At 46.7% G+C, this 27,507-nt stretch overlaps 1 protein-coding gene across 2 annotated transcripts; it reads right to left on the bottom strand.

Annotated features, from left to right (window-relative positions):
• Positions 1–2,477: 2,477 nt before the first annotated feature.
• FBXO31 (F-box protein 31) lies at positions 2,478–27,153 on the bottom strand. 2 transcript variants are annotated; one of them, XM_074157941.1, is made up of 10 exons: positions 26,775–27,153; positions 19,395–19,466; positions 16,899–16,985; positions 12,482–12,558; positions 10,952–11,119; positions 10,155–10,229; positions 8,348–8,457; positions 7,452–7,605; positions 6,461–6,825; positions 2,478–5,242 (listed from the first exon to the last, which is right to left on the bottom strand). In XM_074157941.1, exons 1-10 carry the CDS (start codon positions 27,151–27,153, stop codon positions 5,020–5,022), a joined length of 1,710 nt encoding a protein of 569 aa, XP_074014042.1. In that variant the 3' UTR covers positions 2,478–5,019. The 2 variants fall into 2 exon arrangements, with proteins under 2 accessions (XP_074014042.1, XP_074014043.1); XM_074157942.1 differs by lacking the exon at positions 16,899–16,985.
• Between the last annotated feature and the right edge of the window lie 354 nt (positions 27,154–27,507).

Raw genomic sequence — 27,507 nt, 5'->3', positions numbered from 1 at the left:
AAAAAAAAAGTGCAGATTGCTTTAATTAAGCTAATGAACACAGTCAATCCGAATGCTCTTTTCCTCAAAAATTAAAAAGACTGCAATCCAAACAAACCCCAGAATCGTACATTTTAATTTAGCCCACAAATAAAAAGTCAGTGGCACTCACAGTTTGGTAACTTATCTTCCACTCCACCGCCTGATCACACATCTCAAACGTTTCACTGTCCAACTGGTAAGTCATGCTGTCCGTCTGGCCCGCGGCGCCACGGCCAGCACACAATCCTTTGGCAGCTGAACGCAACAGAAGATGATTGGCCGCGTGAGCAACCAGCTACAAGACAGAGTTAATACATTATCATTTCCTAAACTAGCAAGTCGAGGTTATAACAACCCATTGCCACACAACACCCAACACTTCCATTAAGTTCCACTAGTTTTAAATTAATAAAAAGCAATAAAAAGTCATCCTTGCTTAAAAGTAAACATTGAGCCAGCTGCATTTTGTTTTTTTCTTGGTAGCTTACACTTCCAAGCACACTTGCCCAAGAATTTGCTTTCTCCCTAGTACAAGTTTCCTAAACAACTGCCATCCGACCTCTGCTGTCCCATTCCAGAGCAGCCATGGCTACTGTTCACTCCAGAGGGAAGCCGACAGCCAAAGTTACAAGTAATTCCATTCTTCTTCCTCCTCCTTAATAATAAAAAAAGCCTGATGAGTCCATGTGGACGGCAGTGAGTCTCCTACAACCACAGCGCCTGATCACAGCACATTTATAGCTATGAAATCAGGCCCAACACAAACAAACCGGCTGGATGAGGATCTGTGATGCTTCTGTTTTCCAGCTGGCCAAACCCGGGTGTTTTGACAACACCGAAAGCGTGACCGAGGAGCACAACACAGCCCGAGCACGTAAGCCAGTCGCTTGCCTATTGCTCCTGAGCTAGAATTAAGCCCTAGGTCTTGCTGTGGTTACAGGGGCAATATTAATCCGCAACCTAATTGAAAGCGCTTTGCTCATTTCAAAAAGCTTCTGCCAAGAAAGTATTCCTATCCCTGACAAGTTGCTTTCTATCTTCCCCAGCACTTTCCACCCATCTGGGATAAAAAGCAAAGCCACTTGTCCCCAAGATTTTCTACAGAGTGAACAGGACGAGGACACGTCAGCACCAGAAATTTACCACCATCTGGAAGGCACCGCCACACTTTACCCCTGTCAACAGCTCACAGAAATATCCCACCAAGCTGGACAACCAGGGTTCAGGAAAGAAGCAGGGTAGGCACCGAGACATACTGTGCAGGGGAGTGGTACCGCCTGTACCAAACAGGAACAAGTACAGCAAAACACTGTACCATCAAGCACGGCTTCCCACGGGTACCACCAGGGAGGGCAGGAGCGGGGCTGCGGCCGCATCCCCCTCCCCGGCCACAGACGATGCTCAGATCCAAACCACCAGCCTCTACGTCCGGCTGCACTCCCTGTTGGTTCCCCTCTCCCAAAGCTTTCAGAGCCGCACCTTGTAACTCCTCATCGTGTTATTCTGCTTTTCTCTGCAAGCACTGATGTAGCCACGCACAAAGGAACCAGCAAAGGCACAGGAGCACCCAGAGCATTTATGCCAGTCTCTCCAAATTCACCGTCTTGACAGCTTTCCTCACCCGAAGCCAAATCAGAGGGAATTTTCTTCTGAAACGCCGTAAAAGCCTGCCAGGCTTTGAGGAGCAGAAGGTGAGAAGAGAAGGCAGAGGAGGAGCATTAATACAAAATTTGCTATTTTCATTGCCTTTGCTCTAGACAGAATAAAGCCATGGTGTATCAGCACGTTTTGCCTTTGATCGGGACTAGCACATTCTGACATTTTGAGGCCAATCAGGTGCACTATAAATAAAAAGATGCTACTACAGGGGCAAAGCTGAGCTGTGAAAAGCTCCTGCAGGGCATCGAGCCTCTGCAAAGCCCTTCTCTCCAGCCAGCCAAGCGTGTCTCGCCCTCGGGAGGGAGACCCTTAACACTGCCACTGAAAACGTTCAGAAGGGACAAGCTACAAGCAGAAGAACCATCTTAGCGTGAACAGCAGCCGCACAACCTGTGCCAACAGCCAACCAACAGGTCCTTGCCCAAGCGACAGAGCAGACCTGTGTTCAGCACTGAGCAAAACACTCCTGCCTACTGCTACCCATGGGTTTGTACTCCCCAAGCAGACTCCTGATATCAAGAGGAATTCAAGCTGCAGGTAGCAAATACTAAAAGCATTTTAGGCCCCAGTGGAACATGCCTACACCACCTTCGCACGCTCAGCCAACCCAACACAGCAGGTTCCAGGGAAGAGACTGGCTACAGTCAGCGTCTGTACTTAGGAGACAGTGACTTGGGTCTCAGGCCAAGTGCTTGCAGTGCATTCAATACAGTCTGGACTTTCAATCTGCCTTTAAAAAACAAAAAGCAAAGTCAGTTATGTAAAACTTCAAGATTTCTTTTTTTTTTTTTTTTTTTCAGGGATATTGGAAATAAGGAGGAACCCACAATCAGAGCTACGGATTCATTTGCAGCTGAAGAAGATCTGGTTTTCGGGACAATTTATTGAAACAGCTGCCCAAGGGACCTCTCTCATCCCTTCAGGCTGTTAGGGAGAATAGAAAGCAGCCAACAGACTGGCTGCACCACCCTGACAGCAAGCTCCAAGATAAACTGGCCACCCAGATGCTGAACAGACTCCTATGTCTTTTGGTATCCCTGAAATCTGCATCACCAAGCTGGAAACCTCTGTCTGCAAGACTAAGCACATGCTCTCCTCCTGCACGCAGCTCAGCAGCTGCAGCAAAAGGCAGCATAAGGCCAAAATGCCCAATTTTAGCTTCAGCTCCCCCCTCTGCCCGCACACCACAGCTCAGAGAACTGCCACCCTTCCCCTCGCCCAGCCCTGCGTGATGGGGGGAGATCTGAGTCAACTCTTCCCTCTGCTGATGCTGACAGGAACACCTCGAACAGGCTGCTCAGAAACAACCTACTTTTTATAGCTTATTCACTGGAACAGTAATAGCACTTCAGATCCTCACCTCTAACACTGAGGCAGGTTTTCCACTACTGACAAAGCAGTAGGAAACAAAGAAAAAAGTGCCCCAAATCACCTTCAAATTCCCAGAGGTTTGTGAAACTATATCCAAAGAGACAGGAATTAATCCTGTGAGTGACGTGACCTTCTGCTCCAAGTCTCTGCTGGAGACTCGGTTCTCACACAGCTTGAGGGCACACTCAAGAGCCAGAAATGGCAAAAAGCCCTTGTGAGAGTGAAAATAAAAGCTTCTTGCAGTCAGGGAAACTAGGCAGTGACTGAAACTTTTCCTCTGAAGGGGCCTGAATCCTCCCACCACAACACACATACAGACATGCTTACAAACCAAAACCTGCAGGAGATGTAAGGGCAGAGTTTTGTTAGACACTGGAAGAGAAGAAACCTGGAGTTTATCATCACAGCCAGAGAGCAACTGCACAAAAGATGTATTTTGCCTGTAACCAAGAGCTTCCTTACAAATAGCTCTCTCCTCTCCGTGCAAGGATCCCCATCACCTCTTCCTACAAAGGATTAACACGTGCTGATGCAAATGCTGATGGTTTATAGCACAATTCAGTCTGTAGATTAGCACTGAATAGGATTTTCCTGCATAGGACAGTCTATGGGGAATCTGCCTCCTTGCCTGCAGCCCAAACTTCCCAGCAGAGCTCAGATCTGCCACACAGAATGCAGGTATCATGGAAAGAAATTAATCCCAGGAGCTTTCTGTGCAAGCAGCAATCATCTGGGATGAAACAAGCGTGACAAGAAAGGGAACAGAAGGGTCCTGTGAGTGGAGCAGCAGCACCCGCCTGTCAGCACCAACCATAAAAGGCGCCAGAACAAGCCACAGCAATATTAGGAGAATCCCTCACTACTCCTTCAGACTGCACAGGGCAACCTGATACAAGAATGACACATAACTGGGGTCACATCAATACCAGTGACACACGGCACCTTCTGCTGCCCATCACAGATGGGAGTCAGCAGGCTGCATTTGGGTTTATTTCACAGTTAGTTTTCTTTTTTTCTCCCTCCTTTACATTTTCAGGCCCACTTTAAAAGATCCAAGGCGAACCTTTCAGCTACAAAACCAGTTCTGAATGCACCAGCTTCTGCAGTTTACACTCATTTCCAGTTCCACACCCAGCTCCATTAAGAAAAAAGAATGACCTCCTCTACGCTCAAGGAGACACCCACACCTGGAGCCCCAGGGACAGCACATCCACCAAGCTTCAGAAGCCAGGGCAACACCACGCACACCGTCATTTACAGTGGGGAATCCTCCCCTTGCTGCCAAGCTGAGGGAATTTCTCGAAAGGAAACCACCCACTCCAATTACTAAGCCAAGGATGCAGGTATTACACCAGCCTCTCTTGATGAAGCTGCACCCAGAGAAAGGTTTCTGGAGAGGAGGACATGCTCGGTCACCGCTGACACAATTTATCACTAAGCAGCCAGCCAGTCTGCAGGGGGGGGAACCACACAGGTTTCCAGGGGGGTAAAACAAGTCTCCCAGGAGGACAGATGAGCACACAGCACAGCAAAGGCTTTAATGAGTCCCCTCCATGAAGAAGAGCTCTTTCCTCGGGAGACTGCTAATGGTCAGAGCAGAGGGCTTGTGTCCATCCAGTCAATTAGATGTTCTTCTGATCCGGCTCTGACCTTGAGTCATTTCTGTTCCAACACATTCTTTTTGCAATAAGAAATGTCTATTTCCTCCTCTGCAGGATCCCTTCAGCTATACAAAGCTATGTTACACACTGGGTAACGAGGACTGCTAGGGAGCAGTGCAGGGTGGCAGGGAGGAAAGGGCAGTCATGGATATTTTAACCGGGATGTGTACATTTGGGGTAAAAAGGCTTTATTAAAAGTGCATGCTTTTTTTCAGAGGTACCGAGAGCAAGGAATCCCCATCCCAGCCCTGGTTGGGGAGTGCAGCAGCCTTTGCAACCCCTAGCCCTGTCCATCACAAGTCACCCATCAAGTAGCCAGCGACTGAATGTTCTTCAGCATTTCATCAAAAGCCTCGCGGGAAGGCGCTTCGGCGTTCTGGAAGGAGACCTTGATCCGGCTGTAGAGACTGAAGGATTTCAGCTCCAGCCAAATGAATCCAAAGCGATCATCATCGAAAAGAACAAAAACACCCGGTGTTCGCTCGGGGCTGGTGAAGCCATGGCCAGCAATAAGCCCCGTTCCATAAAAACTGCAGGGAGAGGAGAATAGAAAAAAAGATGTAAGAATAGCCATAACCACCCAACATTTAATAAAATAAAATAAAAAAAAACCCAACCGAACAAATATGAAACTGTGATCAAGCCATTGTCAAACCCAGTGCCAGGTGCTACAGAACAGGGAGTTTTACATTCAGTCAGCTCTTATCACACAGCACAAAACACTGTTGATACCATTTTAAGAAAAGAAACTCTCCATTGCTATTTGGAGGTTGCTGCTTTTAGCTATTCAAATTAGCACCTGCACACCAAGGCTTAATTTCTGTGTAGTTCAGCGCAGTAATCCATCAGAGATTTACTGCTGCAGCTCAAGGATCAACCCGGGCCCAGACAATCCTCACAGAAAAGGAAAGGCACGTTGAGAGGGTGGACCAGAGAGGCAAACCTTGCAACAAAATCCAGGGGAAGGGAAAGAAAGAAAAATCTAAAAAAAGAAAAACCTAACTGGAGCTGGGGAGGAGTAAAGGTCAGCCTAACCTCCAAGCAAGCAGCAGGTGGAGCAGGGTTTTATTCAAACACAACTGGGTTGTGACAGCAGGGGCCTTCTGGGATTAACCAGCTATTGGTAGGTTTTTCCATGAACACAGATGTTTGGCTGAAGGTCACCTTCCTAAGCCTCAGCTTTTGGGCTCTTTTTCTACACTTCATTTAGTACACACTGCTTCACTGACTTCAGGTCCCATTCAACAAGGCTCTCTGCATACTTGCAGCCAGTGCTCAGGGTGCTCAGCACCTTCCAGAGCTGGCCCTAAGGCATCAGAGGCCAGGGAGGGGTGGGAGAGAGCACTGTGCTCCTACAGCCAAAGAACACAAATGACACACACAGCAAAGGGAAGCGGCTTGGACAGATCTACAAATATATGTTGCTTGGCAGTTCTGGAAACAAAACACACACAAAAAAAAGGGGGAGGTGTGGAATACAGGGTAGGTGCTAGCTTCAGAAGTAGCAGGATAAAATCTAGCAAGGAAGCAGGACGGCAAATGACAATGTGGTAAGAAAGAGAAGGAGCACACAGCAGTGTGGGAGACGGGGCAGCAGTGGCAGAAAATGCGAGCATGGGGGGCTGGGAGATTCACACGCAGGTAAAGGGCAATCAGATGCAGAACATGCCTCAAAGACACCCCCCCCCCCTTTCCGTTTCAAGAAGTGACTGGCACAACTAGGCTACAAAACTGCTAGTCCCTGTTACCAAATTCGGCAGGTCCGGGGATAGTCTTCATTCCTCGATATGACTCCCATGGGCAGCACAAAAGGCTGGGAAGCTGGTGCCTTGTTCTGGGTTGTCCCCTCCGCCCCAGCTGCAGTCTCTTCCCCCTCGGCACCTTCTCCTCCCAGAGGCTTCGCAGCAGGCTGAGAGGCAGCCTGCTGGGAGCGGTCATCTTCCTCCTGCCGCTGCTCCTCCTCCTGCTCCTCTCGACGCACCTGCTCCTGGACCTCCAGGACGATGCGAGAGAGCTCACTGAAATCACGAAGGTTCTCAATGTCTGGTAGCTGCAGAGGGTGCGCCAGGTCAATCTCCACAGTCTGCTGCCCAGCTGGGATGTTGGGATCTCCCTAGAGACAGGAAGCAACAGCATGGCTGCAGAGGCAGCGTGTTACAGAGTTCACACCTGTATCCTCCCCACATCCATCATGTGACTTCTACATAATTGACCCTATTCTACAATCACCCTCGGACTCTGTTCATCGTTCCCTGAGCTGTCTACATCACCTCTGCTTTCCCCCTCCCAGAAACAGAATTTTGAAATCAAAAATATGAGCCAGTCCGTACTTGCAAGGGTGAAAGAAAGTGAAGGCTGCAACTGCATTTTGTCAGAGTCCCTGCCTGCAGAGAGGAAGGAGCTCACTAGCCCAGCTTCAGTGAAGAGCTGCCAACATTTGGTACCTGCTCCCCAGATACACACAAGTGATCTCCAGTGACCTGCTACCAGCTGTTCACAGAAAACAGCTGGGAGAGAAAAGGCAGGGGGAACCGGGTGGCGTCATGAGAAACTTTGCAGAGCAGGTTCGAGCTACTCTGCACGTGTTAAGATTCACTTCTTACCACCAATCCCCACGACGAACAGGGTTTGGGGTGGCAACAACTAACTACCTCCCAGACAGAGATCTCTCCTATGAATGCAAGGCATCAAGAAGAGCATGCTTTAACAAGCATCCAAGAGTAAGGAAAATGCACTCACGGTGATTTTAGTCCCCTTCGCTTTCTTTCCATGAAAGCTCAACATGACAATCTCCAGCCCATGGCTCCCATACGTTCCCTTGAAGAGACCTGGCCTTATAAGGTCGTCAGGGCTGCTAGGAGGGAGGTAGATGCGTCGGTACGTCAAGCAGTTGCTGTGCAAAAAACCGAAAGGTTAGAGAGGTTAAGAGAATCCCTTTACATGATGAACGTGTTTGCAGTCTGCTCCTCCAGGCAGCTTTGGGCTGTCATCGAGAGAGAGGCAGGATCTGTGTTTTCAGCAATACCAACAAGTTTAACAGATTCTGCTTTAGACTTATGGAAGCTCTCCCTCCCGCCACTGCTCTCTACCCATCCTGGTTAGCACACCAGGAGGCGCCTGCAGGAAGGTCACAGTAAACCTTCTCACTCCCTGGGATTCCTGGAGAACTTAAGAGTGAAGCGTATTTAAACATGTGCTACAGCGAGGTGGCTGCTATTAGAAGTTTGGAGTGATGGTTAAAAAAACCCCCAAGTTCTCAGGGAGTGTGTGACTTCTCCCTGGCGCACTACAAAGCATATTGCTTCCTAATACAGGTAATAGGCAGATAGCTCCTTGGGATCACAGGTATTTGCTCTGTCTTCAAATTAAACACAGTTAAATGACTTAAAACCATCTTACTGTGCATAGTTACTGTAAAGAACTTGGTACCTTATTATTACTGCTGTCATTACATTACATCTCAGTAAAACTGGAAAGCATTGTGCTTCACCATATCTTTGCACAGAGCCAACAGAGACAGAACATCCCTCTGGCTGCCAAAGCCCACCGCAAGCACCACATCTTCATAACAAGCGACCCACTGTGCTCTTGAAGCTGCAGCAGCCTCAATACCTAGAAAGAGCTGGTGCCCTTACTCGTATTGGCTGGTGTAGATGAACTTCATCAAGATGAGCTCTTGCATGTGTTCATGGAAGATGTCCTCCAGAGTCCGACCCCACTCTTCCCTTAGCCATGTCCGGAATTCCTGCAGCACAAAGAGAAGAGAAAAGGGGGAAGATAAAGGCATTTCATTTGTGACAGTGACATACTCCAACATGACTTTGCCTTGTAGCACAATTCCCCAGCAGAGCCACGGCATACACTCTGCCAAAGACAGACAATCACGGCTGGATTTGGGAACAAATACATGTTGCTACACAACTGGCTTGGAAATAATAATAGTAGTAATAATGGTAACTGCCCTATACCTGCCACACAATAAACAGGGCTCCCATTCAAGTAAATCCCAGACAGAACCAATATGCCTCCTCAGAATAAAAGCATAAGCATCACCTCTTACTACAAAGTAGGTGATCTACTACTTCTTTATATCCTGACTTACCTTACAATAACTCATTTGTGCGCCCATAAGCTGACTCCTGTGCCCTATCCTGGCACATTAAACATAAAAGGGGAAGCTTTTGAAAGGCACTGAAGATTTAGGAGGTTAAATCCTGCTGATTTAATACTGATGCATCTAAATCCAAAGAGTGCTTTGAAAACATCTCCTGAAGTACTTTTACACCAGCTCTGACAAGTTAATACCCTACCATGAGTTAGCATGATAACAGCTTACACTAAGATAGCAGCCTACCAAGTGATATTCCAAACCAGCTTGCTTTATCTTCTAAAGCCAGATCCTCCAATTACCATAATGCCACGCACACTTAACGCAGTGCTTTGAAAGTATTAAAGCATTTCTCATCTGCTACAGAACCAGAAAACACTTAACTAAACCTTTCACCCAGCTGTTTCCCATTAGTAGACAGACATTTTAAAGCATTTGTTAGAAGCAACTGAAGTATGAGATTTGTCACGTTTAACTAGCCAGCAGCAAACTACCTGGAACAGGTATTAGCTGAAGGGTTTCATCCTGACATTTATACCTGCACCTTAAAACATGTAGTTTGAGTCAGGAATCTGCCGTGCTGAGTATAGCTAACACAGACATGGGATAAACAACCAAATGAAGCTTTTAATCCCTCAACCAAGACGCCAAGCAGTACAGAGATGCCCCGCTGACAAGCAGGTATGCAAATGCAGCTGGTACTCAACATTAGCCCTGTGTCTGAAAGATCTTAATTATACAGACAGCAACACCACAGAGATCAGTGTCTGGTGAGTGCTGCATGGAGTACAAAGCATGTGGCTGTCTTTCTTTGGACAGGCCTGCTATCAAACAGGAATGGTGTCACAAAACAGAAAGAAAAAGTGTGCTGGGGTTCAAAGAGCACCTTGCCACAGAGAATGGCCTAAAGCAGCTTTTTGCTCAACGGGATGAACGTTAACAGCCTGCCAACACTCTGCTACACACTGAGGTGAGGCACGGGGTCTCCACCCAGACATTCTGCAGATCTAACACTGAATTGATCGCATACCCCGGATCCTTAAACCACATCTTGGCAAGTACAGAAGAAGTTCCCCAAGATCCTGCAATTCCTCGAATGTGGCCACTTTAAGTTTGGATTCAAGTCACAGAACAATTCTACTCACTTAAAAAAATCATAGTAAATCAGCCAGAGGCTACCAGCCTGGGTTTTCATGTATGTTCAGATATACAGAAATTAGAAGACAGAAGACCACCTCCCAGGCTCCAACATTAGCTAAGAACTTAGCAGCTTTATCTTCAGAAAGGGGACATACATCCAGCCTTAATCCATACTGTTGGTAAAGTACTCTTACCTCTTGCCTTCCCCCTGACATCCGATGGTGATCTGTCTGGTTGCATTTCGTGGAGAACTCATCCTTCTTTACAATCTGCAGTTACCATGGAGGAGAATTTAACAGGTTATAGACCTGATTAGAGATGCCTCGGATGACATAACTAAGACTGCTTAGAGCAAATGCTTTAAACAAGCGTTACTGAATTTGCTATAACAGAGAAAATATTAAGTGATACCAAGTGCAACAGCTACAGAATAGAAGAATAAGAGCAATAAATAAAAGCCCAATGCATTCTAATGAAAGATACTGGTTTTAAGTTGCTTCTCTATTTGAGTTTCCTTCTTCAAAGAAAAGGAAACAACCTCTCAGAAAACTTTTCAAAGCATCCGATGTACATTGAATGGATGCTACGTCACCTTCCCAAGGTCTCACCTTAAGAGAGCTGTAAAATAGAGCAGGTCTGTGCGTCTGCTTGGACACATTCACCAGCTGCACAAGGCCATTTTGTGTGTCATTTCCCCCAGGCTGTACACATATTGGTGCTCCCACCCAACAGAAGACAGTATAACAGCCCTGCTGTACTATTGCCAGGGAACAAATTCAGAGCAGGGAACAGCCCACACAACTTGTCAGACACATAATGAGCGTAAAGCTGGCATCCACACATACAAGTGGTGGTGTGGTGAAAGCCACATCCCTTAAATAGAATTCTCATACAGAGAAATGATGAAATTGTTGATGAATCCATTTCCAGAGCCAATGTGCACACACACAGAGCACCTAGGACAGATGTTGAAAGTGCTAGAGGAGCTCACCTGGATATGGCCGTTATGAGGTCCCTTATGACCATACATACACTCAACCGTTGCACATTTCCTCTCCATGAGATGAATCCTGAAGAGAGGTTTGAATCTCATGGGATCATCAACATGAGGGTCATGAGGTGGCAAGTACATCCACCCAATGATGAACAAACCATCTACCTGCAGAGAGACAGGAGACAAAGACACAGGATCAGCCTTCCACGCTTCCTGTTGAGTTTGCAGCAAACAATTCCGGGGCCTACTCTGCAACAGGGCAGGAACTGTAGAACAGCTTGCTGCATTTCCAAACTGCTTTCCAGCAATTAAACCAGACCATATGCACTCACAGCACACCCTTGGTGAAGAGGGAGAGGGTTTCTTTACAAGGCTTTCTGCATCACTGGAAAATGATCAGGCTTTTATTACCGCAAACGACTTTGTGACGGATGCTTGGTGCGTAGGATCCAGAGGGAGAGACTACACTGAAGAGACCACACAGCTAGTCAAACTCTAATTGGTTTGAGAGCTCACGCTGGCAGATACTCGAATAGACAATTTCTGCTTCTCATGATTATCCGTGCCTTTTGGACAAGGAATTATTTGGCTCTATTACTCACAGACAGCACAGGAAGCAACAGTCTCCTCTGCTGAAGAGGTGCAAGTGCCAGCCCTCTTCCTGCATGCCTAACAGAATCCTTCCCCTCAAGCCCTGTAATTCCAGAGAAAGGATATTTTCTAAACAGAGGGATCTGAGACAAAAGCAGAGCAGCGTCACAGAGGCACACTTGTCTTTATAAGGTCACAATAGCATGTAAGTATTGGTGCACTTGGATGCACTCTTATATCAGTTCATGGAACAGAATCTTGCAAAACCCAAAGGCCTCATGATTTGTTACGCTTCAACCTGTCAGCTACTGAACCTTGGTGCAAAGAACAAGGGCTTCAAGCAAACTTCTGGCCCAGCTCTCACCAATACAGAGTCAAGTGTTGTTCATTAACTGCTCTCCGCAGGAACACAAGAGCTGCCAGACTCCACAGGTCTTGCGTCAGTCATGCATCAACATCCCTACATCTGATGCATTAGTCTTGGACATAGCTAGTGAAAAGTATTGCAAACTACAGGAAGGAGAGGTGCGCGAAATCCAGTGCAAAACCCTTTGCAGGCCAAGATAAAGCAGTAAGTGATGGGCCAGTGCTGAAACCTCTGCTGTACTCAATGTAGAAGGAATGTAGAAGGACTCCTGCACAAGCCACTGGAATATATGCACTAAAATATAAATCAAGCCTTTCCCTGGAACATTGCTCATGTTTTCTGTGGGCTCCTGTGGCTGTTTGGAGTACAGCTGAAAAACAAAAGGACTGTCTGGAGAAAGGTGATGAGGATAAAAAGATCCAAGAAGTCACATCCGTGTCCCCATCACTTGCTTAAGGGCTGACTGTTCAGACTTCTCAATAGCCCAGAGATGGCAACCAGGTCTAGAAAGCGGTACGCAAAAGACTCATCAGTGCTTGACACCACAGCCCCCAGAATGAGATACTCACCACCACATTCAGCAGTCCCCCATAGGGCCCGATGTCTGGTTGCCACAATCCCAGGATGTGTCGGTATCGGTGCAGCACTAGGGAACAGTGAGACACTGAAGTGAGTACATCAAGCTAAGGAATTGGGAAAGAAAATAACAGGAAGACTGCTACCATACTGCACACAACACTGACCAATACCACCCACAACTGCCTTTACTAAAGAAAACTGGTTATATCCAAATACAGCCAGGTAATTCTGAACTGAGGCCTCCTACAAGTTCATACAGATTTATGGTTTTCTCTGTAGCCCTGCTCCTGGCCCAGTGCAGGAGCTATTTTCCAGGATTTTAAACAACCAGATACCTTGCCAGGAATTCTCAGAAAACTTTTGCAACGCAGTCCTGTTAATGCAAATCACATGATATACCCAGAGCTAAAAACAAATACAGTATCTGCCATCTCCAGTTACCAAAAATGTACTTGATGCGTCAGACTGCAAAGCAACAAAAAAAAAAAAAAGGAAGGCACAAAGGCAGTAAGGAACAGGGAAATTTGAATATTTTGAAATATCTTCTCCACCTTATATAGACAAACTTGTCTCCAGCTAAGCATCCTTAAAAATAGCCACTGAGAGAGCACAGGCAAAGCGCACAGACCATGCCAGCGCAGAAGATCTGGTGATGTTACCAGGTCAGTAACCACCTTAAAAATTCTAAGTAAGCAGCTACATCCCAGCAGTGCCCAAAAGCTGCTTCCAAGTCCCTCTCAAACCCTACTGTAGCAGGTGAAGCTTCCCCATTTCTTATCTCGGACCTGGGTGCACTTGATTGAAGTGAAATTGAAGGACAAGAAGGAACATTTTCAGCAAGCAGGAGAGAACGCCTATTACAGAATGATCTTAAAAAACCTCCTCTCGAGGGAAGCTGAGAGATGCTATTTGTTTCCAGTCCTTACATGTTCAGCCATGAGTTCTGTCCATACAATTTCCTGACATGACCAGTTCATGACCTTCACGTGAAAATATTACACACAATCTGGCATTCTGGGCAGGAAGAAGAGGATGGAGATTATTTGTAAGGTGGCACTTACACTTGCCTTACAATGACGTTCATGGCCAACTCAGAAGGCCACAGGACTGACCTGAATAATGGTTTTTGCTTTGCATCAATTTATAGGAGGAATTGTGTTTCAGTGCAGCTGTTACAACATCTTTGTTTCATTAACTACTTAAGATAGCAAGACCTGTAGGAGGTGTTTTCATTACACCAAAACTTCCACAGAAGTTTAGGACAGCAGGGAGGGCTGTCCAGAGCTGCTGCCAACTGGCCTGGAGGAGCCTTTTTCCTGGGCAGTAAACAATTTAAGATTGATGGCCTGGTTTCACCCAGTGAACCGAGTGCAGCCCAAACAGCACTAAGACAAGCAAGCAAACCACATTCCCAGTCTTCTCGTCTCAGTGCAGTAATTACATATTAATAAATGGTATGTGCATTAGCCACTCCACCCATCACAGTCTGCCTTCTACCCTGTCTGGCATGGAGATGATAAAACCCAGGGGTATTTTTTATTTTTAGGACAGAAAACCTGATGCTAAGCTATCCAAGAGTGCTGAGAATGTCCCTCCTTCTCCCTCAGCTCCTGCCTGAAGCACTCTCAGAGCTGTAGCTAAGATCAATGGACTTTTCAACAGTGGGGAAAGTGTCTGCTTGACAAGGCAAGCCCTTCCACCTCAAGACACACATCTACTGAGGGCAGCTCGTGTGCTAACTTCGAGTAAACAGCCAGCTCCAGCTGCAGCTCAGTTCATCAGGAGCTGTGGCAGTTCAGGAAACATGGCTGAGTCACTGACAGAGCCTGCTTCACCATCTGCCCCAACCACCCGGAAACCTGGGGATGCAAAGAGGAGAGGAGGCCAAAAAAAATCCCATTAACCTCCAGAAGAATCCTACCCACTGGACAGACAAGCGCTTCTGTGCTTAGTCTGCACCTCTACTGTGGGCAGCTCTTTTTTAATTTTCCAAAAACTCAGCTCTTTGGCACCACAGAAGTCTCCAGATGAGCTGATGGGAACAGGCTGCGATGTGGGCAGTGCTCCCCCCGGCCTCACCTTCCCAGCACACCAACACCCACGGCAGGGACACCTTAACAGGCTAGTCATCTCCCTCACTTGCTCAGGGTGCTGTGGCCTCCTTCTCTTTCTTCTCCTGTTCTTTCAGGAAAGGACTTTATTGGGGAAAATGCTGGTACTTGGCCAAAGGTCCAAATAAGTCTCAAACCAAAAGCACAGCTCCGTTTTCAGGCTCCAGCGAGCCAGCAGCTATATTCATTGCAGGGAAAACCTGATGAATTCCAGCTCCGGCTCTCCCTGGCGAGAGACTGGATGGATCTGACAGTTGTTTTCCTCCCTGCTCCTCAAAAGAAAACAGCACTTGGGTCTTCCTACGAGGTTTTCCTTTGCTATGCTCACTGCCTATTTTTCTTAACCTTGAAGAAGTCTCTTGCCTATCCAAATTTCTGATGGAAACTTGATGGAAATATGCAAATTTCTGATGGAAACATCCTGCCAAATGGAGCAAAAATACGTTGACTGGATGGTTCAGTACAACCTCCACCCAGCCTATTACCCACGCTGCCACAAGCAGCCCTGCACACTCCTCAGATGGAAAAGCAGCTTGAGTCCAGCTGGGGATGGGCTAGGAAAAGCAGCGAATGCCCAAGCTCCCATCAACAGAAGGCTGGCTGGGAAAGAATGAGTTATTAAAACAGGAGAGCAGATGCTTTCAGATGTTACTTTTTAGTTTTAACTAAATCTCATTTCATTACCTGTGTCCTGCTTGGACAGCACAGAGAGAAATGCAAAAAGCTAACATGGGAGTTCTCAGTGAAATCTGCATCCTTTAAAGCAGAGGTAGCTCGCTTTTGAGTGGAGAAGACCTGATCCACTACAACTCTCTTGGACTACTGGGATGCAGCAGAATGAGTTGGAACAATGTAAGCAGTTGCTGCCCCCCAGCTGGTGATAACTGACCTGCTAGAGGAAAGAGCTAAGTGTCAGCCAGGTTAGCTTAAAATCCTGGGGAAAGTGATCTTGGCTGACCTGGCTAACGCTGCATCAATATGAATTAAGGAACACTCACATGGTACGTCCCTGCAACATGGTCTTAAAACACAGGAGGGGGGAAAAGGGGCAAACAGGCAATTGCGTCTTACACCACACCGGCTTTTCCCCAAGTAATAGAACACGTCTCTAGAGAAAAGGGGCATGAGCCATCAGAAGCTTGGGGCTGCAGCTAATTAATTAACAAGTGAAGAAACAGCACAAAACGCTATTTCAGAGCCACCACAAACGGCATGTTTGGAGCAAACACCCAGGTAGCAATCTACAAAGGAATCCCTTAGCCTGCAGGGCAGTCTGGACACCCCTCTCCTTCCCATCCAGCTCCAGAACAAGGCTGGTGTTGACAGGCACGACTGCCAAACCTAAAACCTTCTACCGATTCCTGCTGTAACACCGCTGCTGCTTGTTGGTCATGACTCACATTAAAGACATCAACTTCTCTGCGTGGCCCATGCGCAGCTGCTGTCTTTAGCAGAGGTATGTCTGCAGCATCCACTCTGCTCATTAGCGTGTGCAAAAAACTTCATTCCCAAGCACGAGTGAGTTAGTAACTTGAGTCTGCAAACCTCTGCAGACCCAAAGGAGCGTTAGAGACAGCTCAACACCCCCTCCAAATACCAAGCAGTACTCGCTTCATTAATTGATGGAAACTAATCAGTACTTCGCCCCAATTCCTGCAGATCAGTGAGCGTTGAACTCCAATGTTTTACTATTCTTCCCTCAACACAGGAGGGAAAGAACAGTTTACCAGAGCAGATATTTGACTGAGGAAGGCAAATCACAATCTTTGAAACACCAGCAGAATGCTTCCTAGAGAGGGAGATTGTGGTTAAAAGGATTCACTGTGCAGGGAGGGAATTAGTATGGGAAACCTCAGCTTTTTTCATTGGGAAGGGCTGTGGACCTGAACGCAGCTCATCTGGATCAAGACAAAGCTTTTTGCCAGTCCAGAGCTTATTTAAACTTGCTTTTGGGAGCCCTCACCAGAGCATATGAATGCTTCCTTCCAAGAGAGGAGCAATCCATAAAGAGCAGGGTGAGTGCTCCTTTACTGTGAATAGAGATCCTCCTTTTTGCACCCAGTCAGGACAACTTTCTAACTCAAAGCACTTCACAAGGAGACTAATATACCTCACTGCCTGCCCTACTCACCTCGTCACTCTACTAACACACACCAGAGAGAACTGACTAACTGGTGCCCTCCGTCCCATGGTCCACCCCAAAATAAATTTGCTTAAAGCAACGTCACACTCCATGCAGCATCAGCATCTTTTGTGTGCTTAGTGCAGGAAGCATCAACCAGCAGGAGGTACGTACGGCAGGTGTAAACATCTCTGTACTCCATGTGCTCGTAGTCGGGAAGGATTTTCATAAAACGCCCCGACTTCACTCGTGGGTTTATACCTGAACAGACACAGCAGGGTAAGTACCAGCAAACTCTGCTCCACTGTAACCAGCACGTAACAGTACGATGAATCCGCACCAACCACGCAGGAAAGTCAAACTCCCCTTTGACTTTACTTCCAGTTGTGATGCACCATTTGTTTCCATCAGCCCCAGTCTCAGGTATCCCCAGTTAGCAGGATCACTCACTCAGACAGAACTTGGCACATTCAAGATTCCCACAGACAGTATTTACAAATGGCATCCAGTGAATTCAAAGCAGAATCAGGGTCCTCCTCAAACTCTAGTGCGACTGTGATAAGCACCGCTGTCCCAGTAAGACCACTTAGGCCAAGTAACTACATGGGCAGTAGCCCAGGCCTTGGATTAGTTATGTTTTCTAGCACTTAAGCTCAGTTCCCCATTTTCCACACTACTTTATACAGAAGCACATTCAGTGGACAGAAAGGTGCATGTGTGTCCTGCCAGTAGCCTCAAATTAACTCTTCTGCAATTGAAGAGATTTATGGGACAGTAGAGAAAATGGGGTCACGCTACCAGGAAACTGTTCCACTAAGCATCTGCAACAGGGCAAACGGCTGAATCTGAGCAGGAAGCAGAGATGGTGCATCTCTGAGAGCCAGAAACAGCCGCCAAGCATTCCGACTTTAGAGTAACCACTGCTAGTCAGGATTGCTGAATGGATACGGACACAGCCCTTATTCAGAAGGGCAATAAAGTCAATTACAGGGGTGGCTTTCACATGTCAAGTGGGACACTTTGCCAACGGATGCTGTGGATTCAGAAACGACTTTGGTGCAAAGGAAGACTGGAAACATACATGCAGATCTACTGAGGGCTAATAAATCAAGAAACTTTGTTAGACTCTGGAAATCCCCCAACAAGAAAACAGTCGGAAGCTGGGAGAGCACTTAGGAAAGTATCACATCAGCTTGCCCTCTTCTTGGTTTTCCCTGGGTGACTGCTCACAGCCATGGCTGTGAGACACAATACTGGGCTAGAAAGAGCATTCTGAGCTAGTAAGGCCATTCTTACATAGAACTTGTGTATAAAAAAAAAAAAAGCACTAAAATATCACTTTAATATATCTGAACCATGGAACTACAACTAGTGAAAAAGATTATAGGTCATGACAAGACATCCTGCCATTTGAGACTGGCAATGCAGAATTAAGATCCAATATGGTATGTGCTGTATGGCTGTTACCTCACCAGCGTCATACAGAGACACTACATTGAATGGGAAGTAAGAGAGGCCTCAAGTGCTAACGAGACTTCTCTGTGGACATCTAAGTGCTGGCTCAGCATCACTCAGCCCTCCCACTCACGAAAATTAGGCAGTTTCATTCCTAGTGCACAAATAGATAAGGAGGAACACTAAGCGATGATCCTGTGGATGCTCAGCAAGTCTATCAAAGATGGGATTAAAACCCTTCTACCTGTTCTTCTTTCCAGCATTGAGATCAATGCCTGAGGTCATCACTGCTTCAAGGTTCAGCAAATACTGTACATGTAGAAGCTGAGCCAAACTTTGGGTATGCAAAGCCTACAGAGACCTCTCACGATTGACTTCTCTGCTTCTGTTTCATAAAACATGACCATGTTTGAATGGCCAGAAGCCATAGTTCAAGTGCTGCAGGTTAAATCTTGGGGTTTTATCCTAAGGTCCCTTAGAAAACTTGTGGTGAGGAACCAAGACAATACAGCCTGGCAGTTCTCAGGGGCTTCGCAACCAGCTCAGCTTCCGACTGCAAAGGGTGAGATTTGGTGACAGGGGAAACAACCTCACCATGGATCCAGGCCTCCATTCAGTCCTTAGCCTACCTTGGTTTCTCTCTTCCCATGGCGTCCCCACCCTTCTCTACTGTAAGACAGAAGACATGCCTCTACCTTGCAGAAGGCACAGAGGGTCTAAGGAGCTAGGGTCCCACTCCCACCGACATTCCCAAAAAGCCCTGCCAGGCTCTCCTCCTCCAGGAGCAGCCCAGAAGGCGGCTCATCACTTTACCTACAGCACTTTCCCACTGTCAGCATGTAACAGCATCCTTTCACTGACACAGAGACTTAGCTGTATTAGGGCTATGCAAAACTATCAGTCAATTCCTTAGCAAGATCCAAAAACAGCAAAACAGGAAAGGATGAAAAACCTTCACTACACTTTATTATAATGTTAAATTACATGCTCTTTTCCCACCAAAGGTTTGAGGAGTGTAGACATCCCAATTCTTGGCATCTGCTTAGTATTAAATAAAACTCCAAACATGTCAACTTCACAGATGTAACCCCTGCCATTAGCAAGTAAGTCTGAATAACTTATGCTGTCAAAGTTTAATAAATATTCAACACGTATATGCTTTCAAAATCGGTACTAAGCAAGGACATACAGATCTGTACCAGCTTTATCACTTACGTTTGGCATAAACATCTCGACAGGACACTCCTGTGATCTCCAATTTCCGCAAGTTCTCACAGACACCGTATTCTGCAATGACACAGACAATAACGTCAACTCCGGCACAAAGGTGTTTGCTACCCAGGATCTTGCTATCTATTGTTTGAGAGAAAATGAGATCTTATTAGGTGCATGCTTGCAAGCTGGCACATTATTCCAAGAATCTTATTTCTGCTTTGAAGAGCAAACAGAAAACTAGATGTAATTTCATTGCAGTTTGGGAATCTAACACATTTTACAATCAACGCCTGCAACAAACACACCATAAGGAACACACAAACACAGCAAAGTTACAGATGCTTACTCCTAGACCAGAAAGAATGTGAAATGTGGAAGACGTACTCATTCCAGCTGGGATTGTATGCCCATTTAGATCAAATCATGATTGTGTGTAGTAATTACCTACTCCCACTGAGGTATCCAGCAGGGAAAACTGCTTATTAGGAACGTAAAGAAAAGGTCACAGACTTTAAAAAGAATGAAAGGGAGACATAAAACAGGCATCAGCATGTACAAATATGGTTACACTTGAAAGCAGATCAGATTGAGATGGGTCTGTTGTACACTCAAACGCCTTTGATTGCTTACAGAACACCCTGAAAACAAAGCAATCCAGAGATCTTAGAGGCAGCTTTGAAGCAGAAAATGAGATTCTCTCCTTTCATTTTCAGGAAGTCAACGCTGAACTTCTAAGAACCTTTAAAAAAATAAAAGCCAAGTACTAACATCCCAATGCAAGAAATCCTTAGAAGACCAGAGGGAGGAAATGAGAGGAGGGAGATCCCCAAAAAATCATCAACAACAAAACCCACCCTGCTGCAGTGACCTTGACAGATCTCAGTACGGAAAACTACCCTCCTTGACATCAAAGACATCAATACCACAGATCAAACATCAGCTTTCCTCAGTAATACCAAATATCTGCCAGATATCCGACACAAAGGTGGATCTGTGAAGACCCTCATCAAATCATTAAATATGAAACTTATCCTTGGTCGAGCATCCTTGAATTAACAATATACTGCAGCTGCCAAATACCACTACCTAATGCTGGTAACCTGCTGCAAACTGAGAATTCACTTTTCATATACGAGAAAAGCAGAAGTTTCCCTGAATGAATTCAACCTCCCCCTGTCTATAAATACACTTGTGGTACATGTACATGCTGATAAAGCACGCACAAAGCTTACTGTCAGCCCACCTCCAGGGAATACACGTTCTGCGTAACATTGCTTCGGGTAAGCAGCAAGTTCAGTCAAGGTAAGACTGGGCAGAAGGTACAACAAACACGTCGCCCTTCATTAAAAGATGCAAAGGTCGGTGGTAAAATTCCTGCTGACTTCCGTAGCAAAAGCCAGAGGAAGCTCTAAGTGTTATCAAACACAAGGTGGGATGAGAAAGCACAATTATCCAGAGAGCAGACAGACGAGCTCGCAGGAAAGTACATTCAGCCCAGCATAAACAAGCTATTTAGTGCTGGGCTCCAGCCAGCTGACCCAACACAGCCGCCCTGCAGATCTGTGAAACCAGAGCTCTGCCGGAGGCTGGGAATTCAGACCCATCCTGCAGGTCACCCCATGTCTATCCTTCCTGCCAGAGCTATCAGGGTTTTCAACCACTGGTCTGCATATGTACACAAGCGGGTACGTGTTTGGTAATTACATCAAAGGGATGGAGGGAACAGTATGTTTCCTCAGCTCAGATCAGAAAGTTAAGAGATCTTCACAAGATGACAGAAACAGCATGGTCATAGCCTGCTGTTTGACAACAGCCAGCTCTTTCCACGTAAACAAATACTCACCTGGCCACAGAATGGGTAAGATGCGGACTTTGCACAGCAGGCATTGCAGCCACATTAAATTCAGTGTCATTGAAGGTATTTATACTGCATCAGAAAGGGAGGAGACATGCAGAGGATCCTGCCCAAATGGCATTTCTCCATGTTGCTCTCTAACAGTGGTACTAGCGCAGTGACGTTCTCTTTTCCTCCAGAAGGTGCTGATTTTTCACAAAGCATTTTCCCTAGTAACGCCGTAAATCGTTTTGAGCGCAGTCTCAGTGCGGTGCCATGAGAGAGCCACTACCAGCGGGTATCTTGAAACAACAGGGTGGGGTGGGAAGCGATTGGATGTTAAAGCTCTATCCCAGATTCATGCAAGTGCCCTTGATCACCTGCGGTGAAATTTTACAAAAGCCAAAACCACTATTAAAGGTGCACTTCCTAAGTTTTGAAGTTCAAATCTTTCCTGGAAAGATTCAGTTCTCCCAAATAACAGCAAGCTCCTTAAAAAAAAAAAGACAAAAATTTAGAATTTTTATATTGCTACAGACTATTTGACATTAGATACTCAGGGCTTATAAGAAAGTATTACCAAGAAAGAAAATAATCTCATTTTAGTGTGCTTTAACACTCATCTAATTTTTTAACTAGCCCATATCCTGTTTTGTTCAGCAAACAACTACAAAGAGTCAAAATCACAGAGTGTGTATCACTTTAACTCTTCTGACCCATAAGCTGTTAACACCACGATAGCCACTTGATGGGAAAAATCAGTCTCTTGTCTCTCAGTGCCTACAAAAACTGGCCATTTCTTTTTAATCCAGAAGACAAGAGGGACATAAAATTAAAAGTATGTAGAGCTTTAAGACAGTTACAGAAAAATAAAACTAGTAAGGTTTTCTTTACATAGTATAGAAAGCCTTTTCCAAGAAAGATTTAAAGGGCTTAAGCTTGCTGGGAAATTCAACTTCGGTGCAATTAAGTCTATTTTAAGGAGACATATCTCAGTGCAACAGCTCACCGAGCAAAGTATTTTAAGCATTTGATAGTCACAGAAATTCACACACGAAATTTATACTGTTAGAAAATGGCTACTGAATCCTGCTTCAAAAGCAAGGATGAAAATTGGTTTTAAAGTTCTTACTTGACCAGCTGGCAAGCCTGTTTTATTAGGTTTATAAGAAGTGCTTGTAAGATTTACCTAACACAGTGACACAGTGCTGTTTCCATGGTCACATGCACTGGAATTTAAAGGACTTGGAAAAGCAGTCTCCACTTGCAGTCTCCACTTGTTATGAACTGCACTAACAGTTTTGCAAGTGTAATTTACTCCCTGGCCTCCTCTTATCATACGCTCTCCTAAGCCTCACGGTCCTTTGTACAAGAAGCCATGTCACACACCTCCTTCTGTGCAGCCCACATGATTTAAAAACCAAACCAAAACAAACAAGGCTCTTCAAACTCAGGTAGGGAAGAGCCCCTACACTCATACCAAAGACCAAATTACTGTTTTTTCTTTCTCAGCACAGCGATGCCAGTAAGCAGCTGCAAGCGCTGTATGTGGACATCCGCAATTCAGAGGAAATTAGGATGTCTGGTAGAGCTTAACACCCTTACCATTGCTAAGTTTCCACTGTGCCCTGACTAATCAAGTTCTCCAATTATTCCTGGATAAATGTGTGTTTACAAGGCTGCACACAGCACAGAACGCATAGAAATTTACTGGATTGTTTCAGGGACCACAAAAATGGGAGACTCACAGGCTAGCATCTCCAAAATAACAGGTGGACACATTTGGAACTGACTTCTCATTTCCAAAGGCTGAACTATCAGATTAAAATACACCAAATCATTTTCCCCAGGGGAAGGCTTGTAGTTACCACTGGGGTATTAAAGAGCTGAGCAAAAGATTTGATCTGCAACAAATGAAAGCATTTGTGGAAACCCTAAAGCAAAAGCTGGGTAGCTTCAGATCTAAGCTTACAAACAGATCTAAGGAAGACCCTCTGAAGGATGGCTGCGGCTAGCGAGCACCTGCCATTAGCCATGAGGAACAGCAAACCATTGCCAAGTTGTAGTCTAAAAGCCAAAGAACGTGATCAGAGATGAAGAAAAGCCCATGATGGTTCATCTAAGGAACCCACTGTACAATTCTTTAACTTCACACAGATTAGAGCCTCGTGACTCTCTAAAACCACCTTCACATTTACTAGGGTGCAGCAGCACAAGAAATTGTGCCCACTGTGGAAGCAGTTGTACATCAAACTCCTGCGTGGATTCTCCGGAGTCTCCTAACAGCTGAACTCCACACAACAGTCCCCTCACTGAGTGTATAAACCAAATTTCCCACTCTTCTCCACAAGCTCCACTTCCTATAAAACCTGCTGAAGGTCAGCATCTTTAATACTTTGGCTGACATTTTTCAGCAGGTCCAAAAGCTGTTGGAGGTTGTTTTCACAAACAAAAGCCATTTCATGCAAGTTGTAGATCTTGTTATTCTGAATTACTGGTCAGTTTCCAGGTGTTCTGCTGCACTTGCACTGATTTGTTTTACAATGAAAGTGGCTACCATTTAAAATGGTGTTAATCAAGGTAGGTCAGGCCACCAGCCAGGGTGAAACAGGCTTTAATTCTGCTCCCATTGCAGAGATCAGCGCTCTCCTATTTATAGAAAACATGAAAGTAACTGCAATCCTCCTCTTGCCAAATAAGCAATTCAGAGACATTGTTTACCCCAAACAGTTGCAATGATAAAAGGACAACAGCCCAAACAGCCATGCCAGTGTTACACAACTACTTCTGGTTAATCCCAGCACCCTCCCGGTTCACTATCACCAGCAAAAACCACTCCACTTTCAGGACAGGCCCTCTGGATGCTTGCACTAATAATCACAACTCGTTCTCAAGACTAATCTGCAACTGGGTCGACCCAAAAGAGTGCAAGAGCAAGATACCAACGCTCAACGGATCGAGCGCCCCATCTACCTTGGGCAATGGCTGGGCTCTTGCTTACATTCTGCTCTGTTCCTGTCTGAAGGTATCTTCAAAGAGCTCAGCTCTGGACCGTCATCAGTAGGCTTCAGAGTGAATAAGCCATCAGTACAAGGAGTATGCTCGGACAGGCACACACGCTCTCTCTCTGCTTCTAGGACATGCAGCTTCACAACAAGACTCAGGCAGATACAAGCACACACTTAAGAACCGTCCTCAGTTGGGAAGTGACTTGTTTTTGAAAAAGACTACAAAAAGGAATTACATTTTATGTTTGACTATTATACAATGTAAAATTGTATGTCAATTGTATGTACAATTGTCAATTGTATGCCAATGTATGGCTATAAATGAAATACAGTACAGGATATTCTAAATTTTATAGATGTATTTATATGCCAATATTTGATGTCCAAATCCGTGCTCAAGTAGTTGCAGTCATCACACACACAGCTGCACGCTCACATTTTAACACACATCACTAGCTGAGCATGTGCAACATATCACTGTAATATATGCAGAGAAATTAACTGCAAAGGAGCGCCAATTTTATACTCACGTGTACAAATACTCAAAGTTACAGTACTACCACCACAATAATTACTTACACTGCTGCGTAGAGCCACGCAAAGCACTATGAGCAGTGCAAGAAGTCCAGATTAGCAATCACTTGGAGAACCACGACTGGTTAAAAAACTGCAGTCACAGTTTCATAGATGTAGTAAGTTTTTCAGCCAGGAACCTGACCCTTATCTGTTCAGCACAGCTCGTGCACCATGCCTTTGGTATGAGATCTACCTCAATCACACCAGCAGTCTGCCAATACGCTCTCTGACAGTGGTTGGAAAGGATACATCGGGGAAACATAAGAAACAGTGTGTGAAAAGAGAATAAAAATTTGTTTTATAGCTAACTAAGGGCCTTGAGACGGAAGTGTAGTCTTAATATATTCTTTCCCTCCCTGTACGGTTTAGTTTTAGCCATACAAAGCCCAGTGTTTCTTTAAATTTCAGCTAAGCTTTTGCACATTGCTTTATCTACTGGCAAGAAAATCCAAGGAGCAGTCATGAATGTAATAAATAAATCTATTTCCCCATCAGGCCTGCTTTAGTGGTTCCATTACAATATAATCTAGCCTACATTTAGAAGTTATATATGTTTCTATATAAACATTTTGCGAGGATCACAGCCTATCAAAATAATTAAACAGTGACATTTTGCAAATCATTCATGAAATAGAGTCCTCATTGATGTTTCTGTATGTCAGTAGAAGATTATAAGGAAACAACAAATACCATTTTATTAGCCTGTGTCCAAAAAACAATGTTAAATTATTGGGACAATGGGATAATTCCATGCTGAACTAACAAGTAAGAATGCTTTGGTATACATTTTCTAGGTACATCCTCTGTACTGTCCAAGGGTTCTTGGATAGTGCTGATAAGGCACGAATTCATTCCTGCAAGGTTTAATGCATGTGAACAGACCCCACAGCCTATGGCAGGCAGCCACTCCAACATACCTAAATTCTTCATCCTCATGCCCTCACTGGTATTAAAAACAGAAAACAAACAACAACAACAAAATATACATGACTTCATGTGTTGGCAGCAGATGCACCTGGCAGGATCACGCTATTTAGAGAGACGATGAGCACAGCAAGACAGCCCTTGGAGGGTTGGACAGTCACTGGATTAACAAACAGGGGACAGAGACACACTGATGTGGTGAAAAAGACAAGAAGTGAAGAGTAAGAATTGCAGCCTAACGGAACAGGAGCAGAGCAACACAAAACTGAGGCACTACTGAAAAAAAAATGCCCCCGAGCCTTTGCATTAATGCAGCACAGCATCCTTGTAACAGACACTCCCCAGGAAATGAACATGCAAACCAGGAACCCCTCCAAACCTGGCCCTGTTCCTCCTAAAATGAGACAGGAACAGATGACCTTACTCAGGCCTGCCCTCCTCCACCCGCTCACTAGACCCCAGCGAGCTCCCAGCTCCCACTTTACCTGCTGTGCCTCCATGGCCCCAGGACCCCCAGCTACCCACCCTTTCTTCCCCAGTCCATTCCCTTTCCTTGCTGCCTGAAATACCCCATCCTCAGGACTCACCCAAGGACACCCTACACGGATACATCACCTGCCAAGGCCTGGGCACATCCCCATTCCTCCCTTCCAGCTGCCACCCGGGGAACAACCCCAGCTTCATGCTTTTTGCTAGAGCTGCTCACACCTTTTGCAGCAAGTGCCACCAAGAAGGGACCGTGCCCCAGAGGCCCAAGATCTGCCCTCTTCCCCACCCTCCAGGCATGGAGCCCTGCATGCACCCCTCATGGCCCCTCAACCCGCACCCCCTCAGCCCTCAGCTCGCTCCTGAACCCCCAGACTCCATCTCCCTTCTGCACCCCTTTAGGACCCCCACTCCAAACCCCATCACCTCCCCACAGCCTCCTCTACCCTCCGAGCCCCTGACCTTGCACCCCCAGCCCTATTTCCTCTCTGCACCCCCCGGGGCCATCTCCTCAGGGCGACCCCGACCCCCCAACCTCGGGGCGGGCGGTACCTTCGCGGCAGCGCCGCCGCCAGATCGTGTCGGTGCGGAGGATGCGGCGGAAGGTTGTGCAGACGCGGGCCAGGCTGGGCAGGTCGGTCCCGGGCAGGGAACCGAAGATTTGCACCAGGAGCTCGGGGGGCAGCTCCAGGAGAGACAGCGGGGCCCGGCCGGCCGTGCCGGCCTCGGCGGCGTGCGGCGCGGGCCGCCCGCCCTCGATGCGTTCCGCCGCCTCCTCATCCTCCGTGCCGCCGCCGCCCGCCTCCTCAGGATCGGTGTCGGTGTCGGGCTCGCTGTCACCGGCGCCACCGCGCCGCTGCTCCCGCGCCGCTCCCCGCCGGCGGCAGCCGCGGGCCGGGCCCACCCCGCACAACCGGGCGCACACCGCCATGGCCGCGGCCGCTCTGCCCGACGGGGCGGTGCGCGACGCCGCGCGGCGCCGACGGGCCCGCCCACCGCGCGGCACCGCCAATCAGCGCCTCGCAACGCCCCCACCGGCAACGGACGTTCCGCGGCCGTTATCCGCCCCCCAACCCCCCCCCCCCGGCGCTATCGCCCCCTAGCGGGCGGGGGGACCGAACGCCGGCCCGGGGACCAGTGGAGGGGTGGCCGTGCCCGGTAATGGCGGCCTGCGGAGCTCGCCCCCGTCGCCCCCGGTCCCGCCCCACCTCCGCGCCTCCCGCTGCGATTCGATGGAAAAAAAAAATATTTCCTCCGAGGAAGGAAAAAACGAGGAAACCACTTC

The sequence above is a fragment of the Numenius arquata genome, chromosome 13, assembly GCF_964106895.1.
Source record: "Numenius arquata chromosome 13, bNumArq3.hap1.1, whole genome shotgun sequence".
NCBI lineage: Eukaryota > Metazoa > Chordata > Aves > Charadriiformes > Scolopacidae > Numenius > Numenius arquata.
Note: the sequence above shows the minus strand (reverse complement) of the source record. Positions and strands in the feature narration are given on the sequence as shown.